This window comes from Microtus oregoni, unplaced genomic scaffold (assembly GCF_018167655.1).
Source record: "Microtus oregoni isolate MIOR12 unplaced genomic scaffold, Mior012 000032F_ref0000030, whole genome shotgun sequence".
Lineage (NCBI taxonomy): Eukaryota > Metazoa > Chordata > Mammalia > Rodentia > Cricetidae > Microtus > Microtus oregoni.
In genome coordinates this window covers 27863004-27887128 of record NW_024543091.1, presented here as the reverse complement: position 1 = coordinate 27887128, position 24125 = coordinate 27863004, and the positions used below count along the sequence as shown (strand labels likewise).

General features: G+C 37.9%; 1 protein-coding gene across 2 annotated transcripts in view; it reads right to left on the bottom strand.

Moving 5' to 3' along the window:
• Nucleotides 1-9642: 9642 nt before the first annotated feature.
• Arih1 (ariadne RBR E3 ubiquitin protein ligase 1) overlaps nt 9643-24125 on the bottom strand; it is a 95777-nt gene continuing 81294 nt past the window's right edge. For both annotated transcript variants that reach the window (XM_041679453.1, XM_041679452.1), the window contains 4 exons: nt 19959-20016; nt 13784-14044; nt 11977-12089; nt 9643-10431 (listed from right to left, as the gene is read on the bottom strand). In XM_041679453.1, coding sequence (XP_041535387.1) covers nt 10347-10431; nt 11977-12089; nt 13784-14044; nt 19959-20016 — 517 coding nt within the window. In that variant the 3' untranslated portion in view covers nt 9643-10346. The remainder of the gene's footprint in view (nt 10432-11976; nt 12090-13783; nt 14045-19958; nt 20017-24125) is intronic.

The window sequence follows — 24125 nt, the reverse complement described above, 5'->3', positions numbered from 1 at the left end:
GGCAGTGGTGGCACACAACTTTAATCCCAGCCCTTGGGAGGCAGAGGCAGGCAGGTCTCTGCATTCGAGGTCAGCCTTTATAGAAAGCTAGTTAAAGGACAGCTATGGCCGTTATACAGAGAAACACTGTCTTGAAAAATAACAAAACAAAACAACAACGACAACAAAAAACTTACCATTAAATCATACTTAATAAAAACCCAATAAAATACCTCTATGCTGGATGGTGGGGCACATCTTTAATCCCAGCACTCTGGAGGCAGAGGCAAGCGGATCTCTGTGTTCAAGGCCTGCCTAGTCTACAAGAGGTAGTTCCAGGACAGGCTCCAAAGCTACAGAGAAATCCTGTCTCCAAAACCAAAAAATGAAATAAAAAAATAAAAAATCCTTATCTCTGATTCTGGGAACAGAACCAGAAAGTCACTGTGACATTTTTCTAGCACTGTACTAGATTTTAGCACCAGGATGGAAGGGCAAAACAAAATAAGCATACAACCCAAAGGGGGAACATGGAGATTGTCCAGAAGATAAAAACTGCTGCTGCAACAAACCTGACAACCTGAGTTCAATTCCCTTGTAAAAAGTTAAAAGTGGTGGGTTATCTAACATAGAGTCAGGCAGCCAACATCAGAAACAATAGGCACTACCTCAGCAAGGTGGAAGAAAAGAACATTGTCCTCTGATCTCCACACATGTATTGTGGCATGTATGCCCCTACACAGGCAAAATAAAAATATGAAAAAACAAAAGTAAAAACATCATTTGCATAAATGATTTTGCATATTTGTAACCCACTGAGCTATTTTTAGAACTAATAGGTTTAGTAAATGGCTTCAAGATCAATATGTAAGATCAGTTTTATTTCTTTTAACAGCAAAACTAAAAATGGCATTTAAAAATTAGTATTTTTAAAATAAAACTCAGCCTGGCATGGTCACTTACATCTATAACAATAGTACTCAAGTGGTTGAGGCAGGAAAATTTGAGTTCAAGGATAGCTTGTGCTACAAGCATGAGATCCTGTCTAAAAACAAAATTAAAAAAAAAACTAAATGGAATGCGTGTGTATGTGTATGTATTATTTTCAAATACCCAAGAGCAAAAACTAAGGGAAACTACAAAGCACTACTAGAAAAAAAATTAAGAAATCCTAAATAGCTAAGCACGGCACACATGCCTGCAACCCCAGTACTTGAGGCATTCACAGTAATTTCTAGTTACATATAGTAAATTCAGAGCCAACATGGGTTACTTGAGACCCTACCTCAAAACACAAGCAGGAAAAAAGTAAACAAAAACATAAATGGCAAGATATATACCATGTTCATAGACAGAGTTGAACTCATCCCTAATAAAATATTCTTCCTAAACTGACCTGATTTTAATGCAACCTATCAAGATTTTCAACCTGAGTTTCAACCTAAATGCCAACCTAAAGCTAATGGGAGATAGAAACCCTTTAAATAAGCTGCTGGAACTGAATGTCCATGTTGAAAAAAAATGTGGTTCTCTTAACAGAAATCAACCTCGAGCTTTGGATCACCTAAATGTAAAGCACCTTAAAAGTTTAAACAATTAACTTGAGATGGAGCATCGTTAAATTTCCAGCAGAAAACATGCTGGATTATGAGTTCAATTATGACACTGAACTCATAAAATCATAAAGCACAAAATGTATAAAAGTCAAAATATAAAATTACAAGCTGGACACCGTAGCACAGAGGCTTTAGTCTCAGAAACAGCAGGGGCTGAAATAGGAAGATCATTTGAGCCCAGGGATTTGAAGCCAGCTGGGCAAAATAACAAGACCCTGTGTCAAAATAAATAAAATGAAATAAAAAGTAGGTCTACCATGCACAAGGGCAGGTTTAATGCCCAATAATGTAAAATAATGTCACAACTTTCATCCCAGATCCTAGGTATTTCATACACCCTAGGCAAGCACTCAACACAGCTACATTCCCACCTTGAAAATGGAGTATATATCATCAAGGGAAAATAACAGAAATTAAAATTACATAAATGTCCTACCCACTAAGATGGCTAGTATAAAAAGTAAACAGTGATAGAGCTAGATGTGGTGTTGCATCCTTATAATCCTTGTGCTCAGGAGGCTGAGGTAGGAGCATCTTAAATTCAAGTCCAGCCTGAGCTACACAAACTCCTGTCTCAAAAACAAACCACTGACAACAGGAAATGTTTAGATATGGAGAAACTAGAGATTGCATACATCAATCATAGGCATACAAAATGATGGACCTTTTGTATAGGACAGTTTATTACCTTATATATAAAGTAACCATGTGACCCAGCAATGCTTTACTACTAGATATTTAACCAGGAGAAAAGAAAGCATGTATCTAAAAACATCATATTATGGGCTGCAGAGATGGTTCATTGGTTAAGAGCACTGGCTGCTCTTGCAAGAGGACCCATTAACCACATGGAGGCTTACAGCCATCTATAACTCTAGTTCTAGGGGATACAGAGCCTTCCAAAAATAGAGACCTATATTCAGGCAAAACACCCATACACATGATGACCTTTAAAAAATTAAAAACTCATGTTGCCCCTAATAGGAAACAAGTTATTAGTAGGAAATTTGAGAAACTTGTATTATGTATAATATGTACTACACAGAATGATCTAACACATTAATTTAAAGAATCTTTAAGGCATTATAAATTAGCCACCCAAGTACATATGACCTATTTATATGAAGCTCAGGACTGATCTTGAGTGGCTAAAGCAAGCAAGAGAGCACTGGAAAGGGGCCTCAAATATGACTTTAAATAGAGAGCTTAATAGTATTCTCCTGCATAATTTTTGATTACACTTGTACACAGTTCTTAAAATATTCAACTAAACATAAGATGTGTACAGTATAACCAGTTAAACACATGATGGATATGGAAGTCCTATTTCAGGGGCATGTGTTTCCAGTTGTTTTCTTCAGTGTGATTTATGGGCTCACATCTATTTAGGACAAGCCCCCAGATTATGAAATTTATCTTAAAGACACACTCAGTGTCCTCTAAATAAACAGCATTTGCAATCTACGAAGCAGTTTCCTGGAACCAACCATCTGATCCCATGAGTTAGAATGCTAACATTTGGTCACTGTGAGGCACTGACATTACTCATTTGATTTTTACAATACATCACGAAGTTCTTTAAACTACTTATTTTGTTGGCCTTATTGCAAGCTAGTCAAAATAACAAATTCTGGGAGGGAGAAGGCATAGAGAACAGTATTACCACCCTTCTCGAAGCATATTCTCTGGTGTTTACCGTCATGATCTTTAGTATTCCAAATCACTCCCTAGACAGGGAATAGTGGGACACACCTAAAACCCCAGCACCAAGAGGGTTGCAACTTAAGAGGCCAGCCTGGACCTATATGTAATTATAGCAAGATCCTGCCTCACACTAAGTAAAATGTTGAGAGAGTACATCTTTTCCAAATCATGTGAAAATTTAGGTCATATTTTTCTATTAAAAATTATATTTGTCTTATACGGGTAGAAATGAACCACAAGCCAGGATATGTGATAGGAATTTATTAATAAGCAAACATCATTCATACCAGGAATAGCAGCAATGAAGTTATAAATGATCTGAGAGAGAATGTACTTGACGACTTTGGAGCATCTCATTAGAATGTCTGCTGCCCAGGTAAGCCCACAAAGGTCATCTGTAAGGGCAAGGCATTATTTTATATTACACCCCAAGGAATGGTACCAACAGTAGCAGCAGCAAGCTACAGTATTCATCTGTTGATAGGGTCCCTTAAAGTTTTAGGATACAAATTTGTGAATCTCTGTCTGAACCAACTCCTCCAGAGAGCTGGATCTCCACAGCATAAGACTCAAAAAGCTATTGATGTGACTTGTACAGCACTGTTTTATTCTGTATAAAGAAATCTTGACTTGACTTTTTGCCTTTTCTGGCAGACTACGAGGAGCTTGCCAAGTTAATGAGCCACTTTCACACAGGTGTAGTCAGTGAGGAATACTTTATAGGTGCTAGTTAAGGCACAAAGTAGTCCTCAGGAAATGTTACTTTATGCATATAGAGACAATGTCATCATGTCAGGATTGGCAATCTTTGAAGGGTCTGAAAATATAAGGTCCTATTACTTCTTAACTCATTAAAATAGGGTGGCTCCTAAATATGAGAAATTGCTGGATTTATCTGAAGTTTACAACAAAAAATTTGCCGAGTTCCTAGAAAAACTTAATATTAGAAGTCTTTAAGGCCCAGCAGGTACTTTGCTAAGGCTATCTGAATATTGTCAAGTGGCCAGATGTGACTCCACTTGGTAACTGGCTGGGTTACAGGGCACCCATTTGCATGAACAACCTTGGTTAACAGCTTCACACAAATTGACAGACCCCTTCAGTGGACTGTTGAACCTCCAGTGCCCAATGCTGTATTGAAGCAATTTAATTAATGGGGATGACTATCCATTTTCACTGAAATGGGAAAGGTAACTGGTGATTTAGACGATAATGATTCACATAGGCTCATTATTTCAATATTTGGCCCCGTGGGTGGAACTGTTTGGGAAGGATTAGGAGACATGTGCCTTGGAGGAGGTATGTCACTCAGGGCAGGCTATTCCATTCCAAAAATCTCATGTCATCATGCCCAGTGTACTCCCTCTGCCTCCTACTTGAGGGATCAGGATGTGAACCCTCAGCCATCATGAGCTCTAACCATCTGAAACTGTAAGCCCAATTAAACACTTTCTCTTGTATGTTGCCTTGGTCATGGTGTTTTGTTCTAATAGGAAACTTAAGTTAAATATTTATGATTTGTTTTATAAAAGGATTTATTTTACCCATTAATTTTGATCCCCACAATATTCCTAATTTTAAAAAAATCAACATAAAAGAATGTGGAATCAGACAAGCATGGAAACTATGAACTCCTGACAGTATTCTTAGAATTCAGCTCGAGTGGGAGTAATGTACCCTATTTACACAATTAGGTATACATTTGAGTTTGAGATCCCTGAATCCCTCATGGATGGATGCATTGTCAGAGATGCTAAGTACCAAAATGAAGACTGTTTTATAACTTGGCAACTACAGTGAAAACCACCCATGGCCCCAACCAAATTTTGTCCAAGAAAGCAGTGTTACTCCTCATTAAATGCTTGAGAAAGATAGTAGGTCTATCTCTCAGACACACACACACACACACACACACACACACACACACACACAGACGACACACATGTACCGAGAAAATGTCAAAGTTTCTTTTATTCTTAGAATTGACTTTCAATTGAGGGCTTCTAGACTATTAGGTGGGCTAGTTTAACTTGAAAAACAATGTACATTCTTTAAAATATATACTAACTTCCCCAAAGAAAAATGGAAAAAGAAATCTTAACAGTCCACATTTTTCATTTATGAAGGAGCCAAGATTTCCTATTTAAAAAAAAAAAAAAAGCCAGGCGGTGGTGGCGCACGCCTTTAATCCCAGCACTTGGGAGGCGGAGGCAGCCGGATCTCTGTGAGTTCGAGGCCTGCCTGGTCTACAAGAGCTAGTTCCAGGACAGGCTCCAAAACCACAGAGAAACCCTGTCTCGAAAAACCAAAAGAAAAAAAAAAAAGAAAAAAAAACACAAACAAACAAACAAACAAAAAACCCAAGGTGTAGTACACACCTGTAATCCCAGCACCCAGGAGGCAGGAGGATAAATTTTAAATTGGAGGTCAGCCTGGGCTATAGTGCTGAGACTCTGAGGTAATACAAAAACAAACAAAAAAACAGGAAAACAAACAACACCCCTGAAAAAGCAAACAAAAAACCCAAAATTCAAAACTACCAGACTCTACAGTTGCAGGGATAAATGCTGAGATCAAATGCTAAACTGGGTTTAGTGGTACCTGCCTGTCACTCTAGCACTTGAGAGACAGAGGCAGGATGATCAGCAGTTCAAGGCCATCCTTGGTTACCTAAGTTCTAGACTCAAGACTCACCTGGGCTACGTAAGGTTTTTAGTTTGTTGGAGACAGGGTTTCCCTAGCTGTCCTGGAACTCACTCTGTAGACCAGGCTGACCGCAAACTCACAGAGATCTGCCTGCCTCTGCCTCCTGAGTGCTGGAATTAAAGGTGTGTGCCACCACTTCTTGGCTAAGCTCTTGTCTTTAAAAGAACCAAAAAGAAAACATTAGCTGCTGCTCTCTGCATTTTCAGTTATCATGTATAAAAGAAACCCTTTAGCAAGTCCCAGAAGGCTATCCATATTCAAGGTCAACCGCAAATATCCTATAAATAGTTACACTATGCTATTCTCAACTGTCATATGTGGTCTGGGTGCCAAATCTGTCGGTGGGGAAGGGCTCTTTTCTAGTCACCACTGGTTTCTAGAGGAAATCAGGACTACAATGGTGTATGAAACAGTAACCCTCTAAAAGGAGCACTGCCATGCATTACTAATGTCAAAGTATGGTTTAGAAGCACAGCATTAAAAGCCATTTCTTGTCCTGGACATTACATCATTCTGAGACCAGAATAAGAAAATGGTACAGACAGAGGTAGTTGAATGCTGCTCGGGTCCTACATAGAATTGTGAAACTTTAGGCAAATTATTTAATCTTATTATTTTCCATTTCTGTGAAAACAGCAATCTTTACTCCACTTGTTTTAGAGTGCTTTGAAGATGAAAGTGACAGACTGTTAGACTATAGATAGGATAAGACTCAACTGTCCTGAAGTCTGGATTTACAGTATCTAACATTAACAATATCCAGAAGCATCTTCAGCTTTGAGTCTGCTTTATAGGGACCATCAGCTTCTATAAGTAAGGTGAAGTACTTTTGAGGCTGAGAATAATGCTTTAAATTTTTTAAATATCATATCTAAATTAAGTGTTTGCAATTAGGAAGCCAGAAAGCTTTCAGAAGTACTTCTGAAAGTTTCATTAGCCAAATTAAGTGTTGGGGATGGTCTCATTCACAGTTCCCTACCTAGGACCTGAACCAATACTTGACAGTTTATATTAAACAGGAACAGTGAATAAGGCACATTATACAGGTGGCTGTTATCCACCTAAGTCATCTGTTTTCAACTATAAAAATAAACATAAGTAACTAATGGAATAACAAAATAAACGTTTATTTTATTAGAATTAGGAATGTTCTTTCCCTCTGGGCAACCTGAACAGTCCAGTTACAATGAAAATCTAAGAACAGTTATTTCCACAGCACAAGGTGCTCTATGCACAAAATTACAGGGTTAGGAGCATTTAATCAATTTATCGATCTGATTGTCTCACCAACCCACCCCATCCCATCCCCCAAGTGCTCTATACTGGGATACGTGGCTAAAAATAATGTTACATTAAATCCTTTAACTCTCTTGTTCTAAGTTTCAACTCCTAATCACAGGTGAACCACACATTACACTGCAGATTCAACCATATCAAATCAAGTCAGTCAGTCTTGGATCTACTGGTATGTATGTATACACGTGTGTCTTTAATATATTTATTTAAACACACATAAAACATATACAATCTGGGTTGCAGCAAATTACAAAGAATTTAGAGTCTGGTGATGTTATATGCTACTCCATTTACCACAATTTTATGTCTCCTGAGCTTTGGATCAAAATTTTATTAGAAATCATTGAAAAGTTCACCTGTTGCTCAATGAATTGTTCAAATGAAGCATGCACCTACAATATAACTGACCTCAAAAACACAAGGAGACCCTGGTGCTTACTGTAAGTAGAGCCCTCTGAGAGACTTAGGTAGGTCAAATAGGAAAGCTGTCTAACAATATGGCTTGCCTATCCCAGCTGGGGGCACTGAAGCTACTAACAAAAGCAGTTAAATTCTGGAAACTCTTAGATATGGAGACGGTTGTTAAAAGCTTGGATGTAGCAGAAAGGCCAATTCACCTCGATCCACACAAATTATGAGTGCAATACCCTCAGGTCCCATGTGAGCACTGGGACTAGAAAGTGTCACCAACTGCACTATCCCTCCATGGGCAGGGACTGAGACTATAAGGTGCACACACTCTTTTGGATACTTGTTTCAAGGGCAGGGTGGAAAGAGGACTTATGACACTCAGACCTAGATACTGCAAAGTTAACTGTTTTAAAACACTACATACACAAAGCAGTTTAAGGGACCACATATATCTATGTGACAATTCTGGTTGCTTTTCAAAGTCACCAGGAAAAGGAACTTACTTTGAGCTTTCTTTGAAATCTCGTTGGTTTTGATAAATGTGTATTTTTTTAAGATTGATGCAATTATTTAAAATAAAGTCAGATGGATAATGGGGAAAAAGAGAGGGCAAAGAGAAAATGGAAAAGCAGACATGAGTTCAGATTTGCACCTGAGGTGACAAGGAAAGGGAAGAAAAAAGATGTAAAGTTGATCCTAAAGCGACAAGTAGTTTAAGAAAGCAGCATAATATACTCAGCAAACATTCACTGATTTTTGATGGGAAAAGAACAGTTGCAAGTACATCTCATGTAACAACCTTTCTAAAAGGAAAAGTAGGGTGATTCAGCAAAGCCTAACTTAGGCAAAAAGCCAGAGGAAAGTGAACCTACTTCCCAATGGAGTAATAAGATGTACAATGCAAGAACAGACACAGCTGCCTCACAAATGGTAAACACTCCCTAGGCACAAGACAGTTAAAGGAAGACAAAGAGGTCCTCAGCCAAAACTGGCATTTAATAGTTATACCTCTTGATCTAGTTGCCTAGTTCACTCTGCACTCAAATATAAAACTGACAGTCTTAGGGATGCTGACCTGTTGAAAAATACCACAGGCAGAATGGCCTAAACAGGTATATAGTTAATAAAACCACCACCATCCTTTACTTTTAACATAGCTTTTAGTAGAAATTTCATAAAAATGGACATCACAGCTAAAATGCATTATTAATTCTCCTATATGCTGACAATAGAAAAGAAGCAAACTCAGTGATTCCCACTCAAATGCACTGGATGGGAGTATCAATGTTCCAGTGGTGTTTGCCTTCAAACTGAACCCACCGTAACACACACAAGCAATTTCAATATCCACCATTTAAAATTCACAATCTCAAACTAAGTGAATGGCTATTTATTTATACTTAAAGTGAAAACATTGTATTCAACACCCTAACATAAAGAAGGGATGAGAAACGAGCCATAACTAAAAATTTAAAAGGCTCAAAGCAGCAATTCAGGAAAAATAAAACAGAAAAAGAAATTTTGAAATGCTTCCTCCAGACGTGATGGGGAGCCTAGGAAGCCCACAGCCCTGTGCATTACATGGGCACATGGGCTAGGATAGAGGCATCAAGGCCACACAGGAAGAGTAAGTTGGGACAGGATAATTCATGAGGTGAAGCAACAAAACCACTTGTAGTCTTTAACAGGCCATGGCATTTGCTCAGGACTTGACTTCCTTGTTCTACATCTAGAAGCTGGGAATTCAAGGCATGAGGCCCATGGCCAGCAAAAGGCAGAACCAAACCAGAAAGGGCAAACTGACCTCAGGAAAGGGAAACTGAAGCACTCTAGTTAGGTCTTGCAGAGGTGCTTAACAAACATACCCTTATCCCAACCCCAACCCTAGAAAGATAAAGCCAACTGAAAGAAAATGCACAGCAAATAGACATAATCTTGAAGCTTTTTAAAGAATAAATATTTTTGTAATTAAACATTATGCAAACACGTGCCACGCTTGCTTTATCCATGCATATGCGCTATATACAATTTTGAAAAATACTGTGTTGTCCTCTTGTTTTAAAAGTCATATACAAAGTTTTTGTGTTTTTTGCTTAATCCTCTTGTTGCCTACCCCGTTCCCCCTCCCAATAATTTCCTTTACAAGTAGCTAATAATCATTATTCACTCATGACCTTAGGGTATGAGAGAAAAGTGAGTCCAACTGTGTATGGTATATGTGCAGGGGAGGAAGGGGAAGAGGTCCTTTACCAAAGTACAACAAAATGGCTGATTTGGACATGAAAAGCAGTGTCAAGGAGCTATCTGAAATTTTAACTGTACTACACTCAGGAAAAAGAAAAAGGAAGTCAGCTTTGAGAATGAAGCTACGTTACAAGTTAAAGTTGGAGGGCTTTTTGTGTGTCTGTCACACTTTGTTGGCGGCCTAGAATACTGTTGTACAATGGTTTATCTACCTTTTTTATTACAATATAATTTACTTAAACTTTCCGTTAACAAAACAGAATTCTGGTACTACAGACCAGCGGTGTCAGAATAGGCTTAGTGCCTCCTTGTTTGTGTTTGTGTTTGTTTTAATTGCATGAGCACTCTAGATGGTAAAGTTTTCAGAGTTCATTTTATGCAGGGCCATTCTCAGTCCTCAATGTACTCCCAAAGATCTTTTTCATAGCCTTCATGCACATGCTGTAACAAAACCCTTCGTCGACTCTCACAGTATCTGTAATCAAAGAGAAAACAAAACAAAACAAAACAACTTGTCATCCAGCCTCTGATAATGGAAAAAGAGGCATTTTACCCACTTTTAAAAAGTACTACTCCTATACTTTGCCCAGACTTTGAAATAAGCACCTGCTATTACTATGATTTATCTGTACAGACACATCAAACTACTTCTAACTGTTCTAAGGACTGTTTTTTTGGTTTCTTTCACTGGTGGAAATCAAACCCAGGACCCTGTACATGCTAAACAAACACTCTACCACTGACCTATTCTTCCAGCCCAAGATTATTTTTTTCAAACTCAGATTTCCGACTCAGGAAATTATTTTAGAGCCCTCATGTTTTAGAAGATGTGACTGAGCCTAGAAACAATGATTAAAACCCATAGTTGCATAAATTATAAAGAATTTCAGCTGGACTGTGGTAGCTACATCTCTACTGAGTTCAAGGCCAGTCTGGTCTACAAAAGAAGTTCCAGGACAGTCAGAGGCTTTATACAGAGAATCCCTTTCTCAAAAACTAACTCCCCCCACTAAAAGCCATCTATAAAGTCCTGATTAACTCTAAAAACACAATGTAATAATTACAGTTATGGAAGTGAAGATATTGAGATTAAATCTCCAAGCCTTCCCTTCCAAATTTCCGGTTCCCTTAGCACTATTAAAAAGATATCAGGGGATGATGAGATGGCTCAGTGGTAAAGAGCACTTCTTTTTTTTTTTTTAAATATTTATTTATTTATTTATTATGTATACAATATTCTGTCTGTATGCCTGAAGGCCAGAAGAGGGCACCAGACCTCTTTACAGATGGTTGTGAGCCACCATGTGGTTGCTGGGAATTGAACTCAGGACGTTTGGAAGAGCAGGCAATGCTCTTTACTGAGCCATCTCTCCAGGCCCCTAAAGAGCACTTCTTGCTTTTCTAGAGGATCTACGTTCAGTTCCCAGAACCCACAATATGGTGGCTCACAACTGCCTGTAACTCTAGCACGAGGTAATATGACACCCTCTTCTGGCCTCTTTGGATATCCAAACACATGCACCCCCCCCCCAATACATATATATAAATTTAAAAAAAAAACCTCATTTTTAAAAAGAAATACAAGCATATGAAAAAAACACACTGAAAGAAAGCTTTATGTTGAGGAATCATCCAATCCTGAACTATTTACCCCTGAGCTAAATTTATCCTAAAGATAAAAGCTAACAAAAACTCTAAAAAGAATTCATAATTCACTTGTAAAGAAGCATGACCCACAAAGAGTTCCTGGATAAAACCAACACCCTATGATCACCCCCTCATTGCTAATGGCTACTTATTCCTTTTAAAGTCTTTCTTCTCTATGGTGTAGGGATTTCAACTGAAAAAGAATCAGCCATTAGAATACATGGCTAGGTTTCTCTTTTATTCTTGATCAGTCTATTCCCTGCAACTTTTTGCCCCATCGACAGAAGGAATCTGGGACACACAGAAGCACAGTCAAACATACAAAATCTCACCACTGGCAAAATATTTTACTCACCAGCTATAAAAATCTCACCTGTACTTATCTTGGACTTTCTGCTTTATATCCTGCAGAGAATCTTGGGAAATATCTCGTTCGAGGTAGCCCGAAAGCACCTCTGTGGCATTTTCTAGATCTGCTTGATTATTCTGAAAGAAAAAGAATAGAAATTCTGGCTTCAAAATCAAGCTAAAATATAACCAAGTTTAGCTAGTTTGAGGACTATAAACTTACTCTCAACACTGATAATCATGGGGGGGGGGTTCAAGATAGAGATTCTTTGTAACAGCCCTAGCTTTCTTTGGAACTAGCTTTGTAGAGAGCAGGCTGGCCTTGAACTCACAGTTCCACCTGCCTCTGTCTCCCCAGTGCTAGGATTAAGGTTGAAGCATCGATGCCCAGCACAGTCAGTCATTTTTTAACTAGTAAAGCTCTTTGTGGCTTTCACCTGTAATAATTTTCTAGCCCAGAACAATTTTTAAAATGTTAGAAAAGAGATTCAACCATTAACCTCTAGAATAACAGTGAGGACAATGTGAGAAAGTCTTTACAATGTTTTATATATGAGAGCTGCTCTTTTTGAAAACTAAAAAATTAAAACTTAAAAAAACCTTGTTGTTGCCCATATTTGGTTGCATTGCAGCCATTTGCATGACTTTAAATATAACAAGTCTTTTGTTATTGTTTTAAAAGACCATGTCTTTACCGTGAATGTAACCCTGGCTGGCACAGAATTCTCTATGTAAATCAAACTGGCCTCCAACAAATAGAGATCTGCCTCCCTCTGCCTCTGGAGTTCCGAGATTAAAAGCATGTGTCATCATATCCAAGTGGATAAATCTATTTTACATCATAAGCAAGATCAGTATTCTATGCATCACTTTTTGCTGTTGCTGCCTTTTATTTTTGAGACAGGGTCTCACTATGTAGTTTTGGGTGGACTAGAACCAGGCTTGCTTTCAACTCACAGAGATGTGCCTCCCTCTGCTTCTTGAATGCTGGGATTACAGGCATGAGCCATCAACCCCTGCTATTCTCTATTTTAGATGAGAGTGGAACCCTTACCATCCTAGGATATTATGAGGCTTAAGTGACACAATTCATATAAATTGCTTATTCGGCACCTGGCACATCTAAAGTTCTTTTGTTGGGTTTCTTGCGTTTTTTTGTTTTTCAAGACAAGGTTTCTCTGGGTAATAGTCCTGGCTATCCTGGAACTCGCTTTGTAGACCAGGCTGGCCTCTAAAATTAATGAGACCCACCTGCCTCTGCCTCCCAAGTGCTGGATTAAAGGTGTGCGCCACCAATGCCTGGCACATCAAAAGTTCTTAATAAGCCTTATTATTAGAAGTTAACATGGTAGTTAGTGTTGATGTGATGGATAAGGGGGGGCTTTTCTAATTTTTCAAATATAGATACTGTAAAATTGATGCACAAGCTGGGTGTGCCTCCCAATGCTCGGGAAGCAGGGATATCTCTTTGAGTTTGAGAGCAGTCTAAACTACAGCGCTAAGCCCTCCTCTCAAAAAATAAGACAAGACAAAACAAAAACTTCAGAAAACAACAAAAAAAAAAAAAAAAAAAAAACCACAGGAAAACCACCAGGGGGAGAAGAATGAGATAAGAGGGGAAATAATCTGTGGCAAGTCTACAGTGCTAATCCATGATAAATTGAGGGCTGACTATAGTGCTAGCACAGTTAACTAGCTGGCTAAACCACTTAAATCTGATACAGTTTAAGATAACAAAAAGGTTTCTCATATTTTTTACCTACATTTTTTTTTTTTAAATAGAAAGGGTTTATGAAAAATTGGCCTTTCCCCCGTCCAGGAACTAATCCTACCTCAAAGATAATGGACTGGTTATTCTTTTTGAGGTAGAAAGCGAAGACATAAGTGTACATAAGTGTGGCACGACACTGGCAGAGGACATCGACTGCTTTCTTCAGGAACTGCACCTCGATCCAGGACATGTTGTGCTGCTGCATCTCCTCCATCTTCTGCTTCACCTGAGCATACAGCTTATGCTCAAAGCGTAGACTCTGCATGTGGTTCATATAGCGATTACAGTAGAACAGGTACCTCTGCAGGGCTGCCCTAGATCGCTGACCCAGTAAGAAAAATAAAGGTCTTGTAATTATGACATATATATATATCATGTATCATGTACAAAAGCTGGTGTACAATTAAGCAACAATGTGATAGCACCTCACACAGTAAAACAGCTTGTCACTCAAAAGGGCAAAGATACCAAGAGTTGGCAAGTATGTGGAGTGAAGGGAATTGTATGAATGTAAGTTAGTAGAATCACTATGGAAAATACACAGAAGTCCCTTACAAAACTGAAGCAGAACCATCATAAAATTCAGTTTTACCACATTTGGGTATATAACAACAGCAGCAACAACAACAAATCCTGAAATCATTATTTTGAGTATGCCTGCATTTCTCCGTTTATTCTTTGTAATAATCAAGCCATGGAATCAGTTCGTTTATTATAAATGAATGGATAAAGAAATGGGGGCATACATAGTAAATGGAATACTGCTCGGGTGGTCATGTGCAACAACATGGCTAGCCACGGAAGACAATGTACTAAACCTATATAGAAATACATATACTACACAATATTGACTTATATGAAGAATCTAAAACCTAAACTCAGAGGAGTAGAGAGTAAAATAATGATACTAGGGGGAACAGGATGGGAGATGGGGGACCAGCCTGTCAAAAATACACCTTGTATTCAAAAATGAGAGTTAATGTCAAATATCTATCCATAAAAAACAATAGGTAACCAAGGTGACAAAATAATTACCTATAAACAGACATCAACCTTATACACATAGTAAACATATCCTTGAGTATTATTATTTTTGACTACAGTTGCTAATTGAAATTTCATGTATTTGCTGATAAAGTAACAGTAATCTAGAACTGTTAATTTAAAATTAAGAATAAAGCTATCTACAGTTACCTTTGATACTACTGCTCTGAATGTCTTACTATAGTTTTTATACAGCAGCCATGAGCCACATATTTGTCTATTTTAACTCAACATTAAAATGTCTGTTCTACAATTAGTGGAAAACAAATTAAACAATGTTGATGAAGAGTATTTTTAGCAATACAAAAAAGTTCTCTTGGATAGCACTCTACAGAGGAAGCAATGAGCTAGAAAACACAAAGCAGCTGTGTGTTGCTGGTGGCTGGTGTGTTGTGTGCAAGCTAAACAAATTTACTGACAACCCAGTCTTTGAAAAACCCTGTCTCAAAACCCCACCCAACAGAAAAAAAAAATACAAAGCTCTTTTTGCTGAGTCTGAATTTGCTTAAATTTATAGACTTACTAAGAAGGCAAAATGGTCTACACAGAGAGTACCGAGCAGAGCTATACAGTGAGACCCTCTGTCTCTCTTTTTTTAATCTATCTTTTCTCATTTTTACGAGACCCTGTCTTTAAAAAAGTAGTAGTAGTAGTAGTAGTAGCAGAGAGACAAAAAAGGTTAATAAATGACGCCAGGGAGCCATTTATTAGCAAGCAGTAAAATCTTTAGGGCTGGAAAAGCAGCAGGAGAAAATGACCTAGTTTATTCAATAAACAAATGGCAATTTTTTTAAAGGAAGCAAGAGAAGAATATTGTAAAGAGGAAATAAAGTTAATCAAATTCAATTTATAAAGTAAATCTGAGCAAGCAAGATGGCTAGTGTACCTATGCACATGTCTGACATCCTGAATTTAATCCTCAGATCTCATGAGGTGGCAGGAAGAAAAGAACATTCTGACAACTGTCCTCTGTGAGCACGCATGTATATATGTACATGTACACACACACACAAAATACATTTAAAATTTTAATAATTTACAATGAGATCCTGCCTAAAAAGATGAAAACGGGAAGAAATTTGGCAGAATTGGAAGCATCTGAACAATAGTTGATTCAAATAAGCTATATTTCTAAAGAGGAGGGTGTGCATGAGGTACACACCTGTAATACCAGCTGCACTCAGCAGACAGAAACATGGAATTGCCAAAATTGAGGAAAGCATGGGTAGCATAAATTAAGACCAGCCATGGGCTACAGAGCAAATCTCTCTGTCTGTGCCTCCACTACCCCATCCCTCAAAACCAACCAAATATATACAAACTTACAGTAACAATCTAACAGTGAGGGCTAGAGCACTACAGATATAGTCTGGGGTAAAGCTTAAAGCCCATGCTTGTTTGACATCAGTTACTGGGTTTAATTTCAAACACACTCCCAATACACCTACATACAATAATGGCATTCAGTAAAGTCTATTATTTGATAATATACAAAGTAGTATTAATGACATAATTTTGTACTTCAAATATGTTTTGCATTATTATTGTCTTACAAAAATAACTGATGTAAAGTCTCATTATTCTGAAAGTCTCTAGATGTGTTGGATGATTTTAAATCATATACTTAGTATTATCACTAGTGCCTGATATATAGAAAATGATTAGTTAAATAAATTTAAGTGTGATTTTACCACACATATACATATATTTTTCTCTCCATGCTTTAAAGTCTAGAAATAACAGACACTCGGGTACCTTCTATGATACGCCAAGTGAAGATCTTCACCCAATACTCTTTTGAGATTTATTTGGGAAGGAGGAGTCCAGGAGAGTGGATACCTCTGCCAGAGTAGTAAATAACAGCCAACAGCTGAACAGGCAGAGGGGGCTTATACAGGGCTTCTTAGGGGCGGAGTTTTCCCAGGAAGAAGTTATGCTCAGAGATTGACTAATTTAGTTGGTCAGGGGCAGAGATGGCTCTGATTTCAGAGCCAAACTGTTTCTTTCCCTGGTCCTTTTTGAGTCTTTGGTTAATTTTAGGGCCAGGGCATTTTTTTTTCTACTGGCTCTGTTTTTAAGGACAAAGTGTGTTTCTTCGGCACTGGTTTCAGAGTCAGGGTATGCTTCTTTGGTTCTGGGATAAAGTGTTTCTTTTACTAGCTCAGGTTTCAGATCCTGGGTCTGTTTCCTTCACTAGCTCTGGGTTCAGAGTCAGAGTGCTCAGGGATTGGTTGGTTTTCCTTGGCTGGGGTTCTTACCCTATACCAAGTATACAGAAATATAAATATTGCGCAGCACTCGGTAGGCAAAGGCAGGCAGATTTCTTTGAGTTTGAGGCCAGCCTGGTCTACAGATCAAGTTCCAGGACAGGCTCCAAAGCTCCAACCATGTCTCGAGAGGAAAAAATATGTATTTGGAGAAGAATCTACAGTTGATCTTCTTCTTAAATATATAAACTCTGAACCTCAGGAATACTCAATCACATGCTCCAATATCATACACAACACTGAAGCATCAAGAAAAAAGTCAAACAAAAGTTTGTCGTCACCCCCCACCCCCACCAGAGGGTCAGGAAACAGGTTAGGCTGGCCTTGAAATCAAGATGTTTCTCTTTCTACTTCCTACCTCATGAGAGCTATATTTGCATCATGTATCAACCATGCCTGGCAAAGCCATATTATTTCAAGAGACAGGTAGGTGCTGAACCAACACTTATGAAATAAAAATTAAGCCTATGTGCAAATAACCTATGTAGGAACTAACCTGTCTGTCATGTTTACTTTCCAGTAAGTATTACTATTTGCAAATTTCACAAAATCTAACAGAAAACTCAATTTATCACATTACCACATACGATGCGAGAGGACTTGATTTCATATACTTTATGATTCTGAAAACTATTCCTCATTAAAACTCATGAAGCTGGGTGTAGTAGTACATGCCTTTAATCCCAGCACTCAGGAAGAGGAACCAAGTGGATCTCTGAGCTCCAGGCCAGCTCAGGTGGTAGAATGTTTGTTCTTCAATATATGAATCCCTGGATTCTATCCCTCGCACCACATAAACAAGACACAGTGGTATATTATTTCTGTTATATAAAAATGAATGAACGCAGACAAATTTCATTGACTTGTGATTTGATCTGGTTATACAACCATATAGAAATAAGATATTTGCAAGTGGTTTTACATTCACATATCTAAATACTGTAGTGAATATACTTAAGTCAGCCCTATTAATTTATGAGAATTTTTCTGTTCTTTGAAAGGACTAAATAATATGCATGTAATTCCAGTACTTTGAACCCAGAATGAGCTAAAAGGTTAAAACAAAAATGTCTTGCTGTACAGTGCTGGCACATGCTTTAATCTCAGCACTCAGGAGGCAGAGAAACCATGTCTTGAAAAATCAAAATACCCAGAACACAAACCATCTAAACTACAACCTCCTAAAGGACCTTTTGGGAGACCTTTTTTTAATATATAATACATATGAAACATTCACTTTTTTTATTTTTATTTTTTTTAATATTTTGGTTTTTCGAGACAGGGTTTCTCTGTGGCTTTGGAGCCTGTCCTGGAACTAGCTCTGTAGACCAGGCTGGTCTCAAACTCACAGAGATCCGCCTGCCTCTGCCTCCCGAGTGCTGGGATTAAAGGCGTGCGCCACCACCGCCCAGCTTATTATTTTAATTATAGCAAAAGACAGTATCTTTACTTCTGCCAATATAGAAGTATATAGTAATATGTATTGGGGGGAGGGCATTTATTTCTTTAATTAGAAATGATTGAGGTCTGTGTGTGTATTGACTGAACAGAGTCTTGCTGGTTTCAAATTTGCTGTGCAGTCAAAGGCTTATCTCAAAATTGTGATCCTCTAAGCCTCCAGAGTGTTGGGATTACAAGCAAAAAACTGCCTTTAAAAACTAACAATAACAAACACATGGAATCCATGTTTTGGATTGTATCCAGCTTGAAATACCATTTAAAAAGCATTTTTTTGTTTGTAGACAGGGTTTCTTTGGCTGTCCTGGAACTTGCTCTGTAGATGAGGATGGCCTCAAACTCAGAAGCTGGAATTAAAGCCATGTGGCACCACCATCCAGCTAAAAAGCATTTTTGTCTTTAGGAATTTCAAAAAAAGAATGATTGAATAAATAAAGGATTGGAGAGATGACTCAGACATTAAGAATAATGACTGCTCTTCCCGAGAACCTGGGTTTAATTCCCAGCAACCACATGGTAGCTTACAACTGTCTGTAACTCTAGTTTCAGGAGATCTGAAACCCTCACACAGACCCCATGCTGGCCAAACACCAATGCACATAAAAATAAATAAATCTATTTTAAAAAAGGACAAAAGAACAAAAGATTTAGCCAGGTGGTGGTGGTATATGCCTTTAATCCAGCACTTGGGAGGCATAGACAGACAGAAAGATCTCAGTGAGCTTGAGGCCAGCTTGGTCTACAAAGTGAACTCCAGGACTATCAGAACTCTAACACAGAGGAACCCTGTCTAGAAAAACCAAAACAACCAATAACAACAAAAATGAGTAAAGAAAAATTCAATGGTTCTTCAACTACTATAAAATTATGAGAATAAAAGAAATAGAAATACAAACCTATTGTCTGAATCCTTTCCTAATAGCATAGAGACTCCGGAGGGAGTCTGTTTCAAAATCACCTGACCTATCAGAATTGCACGAACAATGAGGCAAAAAGTAAAAATAAGTGACACACTGTGTGCTCTATACAGAATAGCAGCAGTTCACTCAACAACTGCTGGTCTCTTATTCTTTGTGCTGAATGAGCAGAATGCAGAGGTGAAAAGAAAGGAAACAGACAAGACTGTCCTTATAGAGGAGGAGGAGGAGGATTGGCATACCCCTGTAATTTCAGACAAGGGACAAAGCAAGAGCTTGTCTCAAAATTCAAAAACCAATTACAAAACAAGAAAGACTGAGTGAGCACAATGCACATGCCTATAATCAGCTGTCAGGAAGAAGCAGAAGCAGAAGGATCATATATTTGATGCCAATCTGGGCTACAGAGCCTGTCTCAGAAAACAAAAATAAATGTTCCTAATTAAGTACCGTAAAAGAGTCCCTTTCTGAATGCTTCTATAAAGTTAACCGAGAAATATGTGAATCAGGCATTCTTAGCCAGTGCTGACCTGCCACGGCTGCAACTCACCTCTTGGGCATCTCTTGCTGCCTTTGCATCATCCTCATTGTAGCGATTACAATTGTACCTTAAAAAAAATTAAGAGACTTTCAGAAAGCCATAAATCAATTATAAAAGGAACAGGATGTAGCACTTTAACTTGTACTAAGTGATTATCTAGAACTAGCATTCTGTTTGACAACAGATAAACTGAGATGTCAACACACACAAGGTCCTATTGATATAGTGGAAAAAAATCACAAGACTAAATAAAGCAACACTGGGAGGGTTGTATATAATCCAACACCTAATATTCTGGGCGTCTAAAGTACTAGATCAATTCTCCACTAAGTAATAGGAAATTCCACATCTTTTGGATAACCCATCCCAAACCAGCTAAGCTACAACCACCAGAAAACACTGCAGTATAGTACTTAAAATTACTACTTATAGTCTGATCTTTAAACTGTTTCTGAAGAGATCATGTTATCTCCTAAGCCATCTGTTACTCACTGTATCTTTCCTTTTATAAGCCAGAGAATCAACAATTACAAGTTACTCTTTAAGAGATGCTGTGCAGCCGGGCGGTGGTGGCGCACGCCTTTAATCCCAGCACTCGGGAGGCAGAGGCAGGCGGATCTCTGTGAGTTCGAGGCCAGCCTGGTCTACAAGAGCTAGTTCCAGGACAGGAACCAAAAGCTACGGAGAAACCCTGTCTCGAAAAATCAAAAAAAAAAAAAAAAAAAGAGATGCTGTGCGATGTACTTATATACCTCTATGATTTATTAACTGTCACTGAAAACTGAATGATACATAAAAAAGAAGGGAAGGAGAAAACATATCCAGAGAAATTAGCTCAGAGCCAAAATGATGGGCACTTCCTTTGTCCTTGTTACTATGTATCCGGTTTTTTGTTCTCACTAGTCCTGGTTAGCTTGAGACCAAACTAACCTAAAACTCAGAGATTTGTCTGGCACTGGTTATGCTACCACACTTGGCTACTACGTATCTTTTATGAGAGACTACATTCTGATTGTGGTTATTTATTTACTGTAAAGTCCACTTGCAATAGACTTTCAAAGAGAGATTCAGAATAAATACATAAAAGTAGTTCAGTTAGCAGGAAGTCAAAAACTAACATGCTGCTGCAGCATCTGTTAACAGTGAACTTTTTATTTTAGAGCTAAATGAAGAGATTTTCAAAACCCCATCCCTCCCTTCATCCCGAAGAAAAACTTGAATTTAAATGTTAAAAGTGAAATGCATGGGGCTCAAGAGATGACTCAATGGCTAAGAATACTTGCTACTCAGAAGGACCAGAGTTTGATTCCCAGCATACACAGTGGGCAGCTCAAAACCTTCTGGAACTCCAATTCCAAGTAATTTAATGCCCTCTTCAGGTCTTTTGTGGGCAGCTGTTGAAAGATGAGTGACCATTTGTGTAACAGAAGCAGATTCACACACACTCATACACGTTTTTTTTTTTAATTTAAAATTGAGTGGTACAGACTTACCAACCTTTTCAGAATTGTTTTTTGAATATGTGTGAGAGCAAGTGGTGTTAAGAATTCAATCTAAAGCCTCTCGCACGCTAAGCCAATGCTCTGCCACTGAGCTTTATTTTCATCCCTTCAGAACTGTAATGGTGTCTATGTATTTGTATGCACACATAACATACGAATACATGTTATCTTTGATTTCACCAAATTTTGTATCAGAAAGCAGTTTTAAGAGACGTGCTTGTCTATGTATACATTTATGTGGTGGTATATGTGTGTTCAATACCTTGCTTTGACTTATGTTTGAGTAACAGATGGTTTTGGCGATAAGATGATCTCTTACAAAAATGTACCAGAAAACAGAAGGAAGTAGGGGAATATTTCATAAAGTTTTTAAAGACATTACCTTAAGGAAAATGTGAATTTATTATGTTTACTCCAAGAAATGTCCAATCACTCCCAAATACCCTGGCCTATTTTTACTCAATAGGCTATAAATTTCTGTTCCAAATGAAATATTTGGTGGAAATATGGTTTAAATATAGTTTTAGGTATAGGATTAAATCACAAATCTCAGAAATTTTAAGTTATACTTTTAATTATTTAATCTTTGATACTAGCCTATTGCCTATTTTCCACTACTGAGATGTAACCACAAATTGGTCTTAAAGTAACACAGATAATTTATCTGGATTAGAAAGACTTAATGTTAATTTTCACCTGATCATTCAATGTTTTTACTTGATGTACTAGTTTACTTAATTTAATTGAAGGATCACCACCTTTGATTTCTCTTCATAAACTATTAACATTGGCTTTTTTCTTATCTCTTAAACATCACCAATTTCGCTTGTGGTTAGTATTTGAGACATGGTCTTTCTATGTAACTCAGACTTGCCATCATTTAGAGATCCATCTGCCTAGTGACTGCTGTAATTAAAGGTGTGTGCCACCATATTCACTCCTTGAAATGATTTTTAAAAAGGAATTTAAAGCACTAGCTTAATACAGGCTTTTCCTTTCCAAAACTATTGAAGATTTTAAGGCTAGCAAAGCAAATATTTAGGGTCTACCTATATTTATAACTCAAATAACTGATTGTGCTACTTGGAATATTGTTTTTACAAATCAAAGGCATTTTAAGAATACACAGAAAACAAAGGAGGATACAATTGCAAGGTCAACAAGCATATAGGCATGACCCTTTCGACCAAGTCATCACTCAGTCTATGGTAGTTCTCATGTTTTAATTAAAATCTGAGTCATGATCAGTGATGTCATCAAACTCAGAGTCTTGAAAATAATCTTTTTTGTCCTCCCCTCCCCCAAACACTAGGCTGGCATAAAAAAAGCATACAGTGACCTTATTTTAGTTTCTGGGAACCCTATAGTTTGCTCTCCTAAAATACATGCGTGTGCATGTGTATGTGTGTATACATGCATGCAACAGCAGCAACACACACCTTTAATCCCAGCACTGGGAAGACAGAGGCAGGTAGATCTCTGAGAATTCCAGGCCAGCCTAGGCTACACAGAAAAACCCTGTCTGAGAAAGAAGATGAAGAGGGAGAGGGAGAGAGAGAGAGAGAGAATCTGTCTTCAGCTCTGACAATGGCATATTTTCTTTATTCCCCATTAACAAATCAGTTACTACCTTGGAATTAGCTCCAGAAATAATCCCTATCACCAATCCTCCAATCACGGTAACTACAAGTCCCAATTAAACGAAAAGCAAATGCCTAATTTTTGTCTTAAGTTCCTATCGCTTCATCTTATTTTGAAGCTGCACCCTTCCCCTTGCATTCAGTCATCAACAGTGCTGGAATTATTTGACAATGTGTAAACCGCACAATACAAGCCCCTTTCATCTAACCATGCCACTTCTACCCTCACAGCATCCAAACAATTTTATACTGAAGTTCTATTTCCTAACTTCTCCTATCCCCCACAACTTACCAGGTTAACCAACAGAAAGCAGGAAGGTGACACAAATTATTAAAAGCAGGTTATCTGCACATTATAACACCCAGAAACACTTTCATTTCTCATCAGCATATGTGCTTAGCTCCTATGTTTCTCAAAACTCATCTAAAGTTTAACTTGTATTTTCCAAAATAAATATGCATATATAAGAAAATTATCTATTAGTACAGAAGGAAATGAAGGGTGCCTTTTAAAACAGGAAGCCTTTGAATTTAAGGATTATGCACCATGAAAACAATCTTTCCTGGAGCAAAAAATAACTGACGATAACTCCCAACTGTACTGAACACAAACAGATTTCTTTATCCTTGTCATTATACCCTAAACAATATTGTTCACAAAACATTTACTATGTGCAAGGTATTATAAATAATCTACATACATGCAAGTACTATACTATTGTATATAATGCTCAGATTTTGGTATCCACAGGGCATCCTGGACTCCATCTTCAATGGATGCTAAGAGACAACTGCACATGGATCTAACATTAACTCTCAGTCTTGAAGAACTTATAAAATTGCACAATAAAGGCCCATTCAAAGAACTATTTACAAGTTATAGGTAGTTCTTCCAAATAGGAATGTAAGCCTATTTCAAAGAGAAGTTAGGCTGGGTGGTGGTGGTACATGCCTCTAATCCTGTTTGCTCTACAAAGCGAGTTCTAGGACAGCCAGGAGTGTTACACAGAGAAACCCTGTCTCAAAGAACCAAA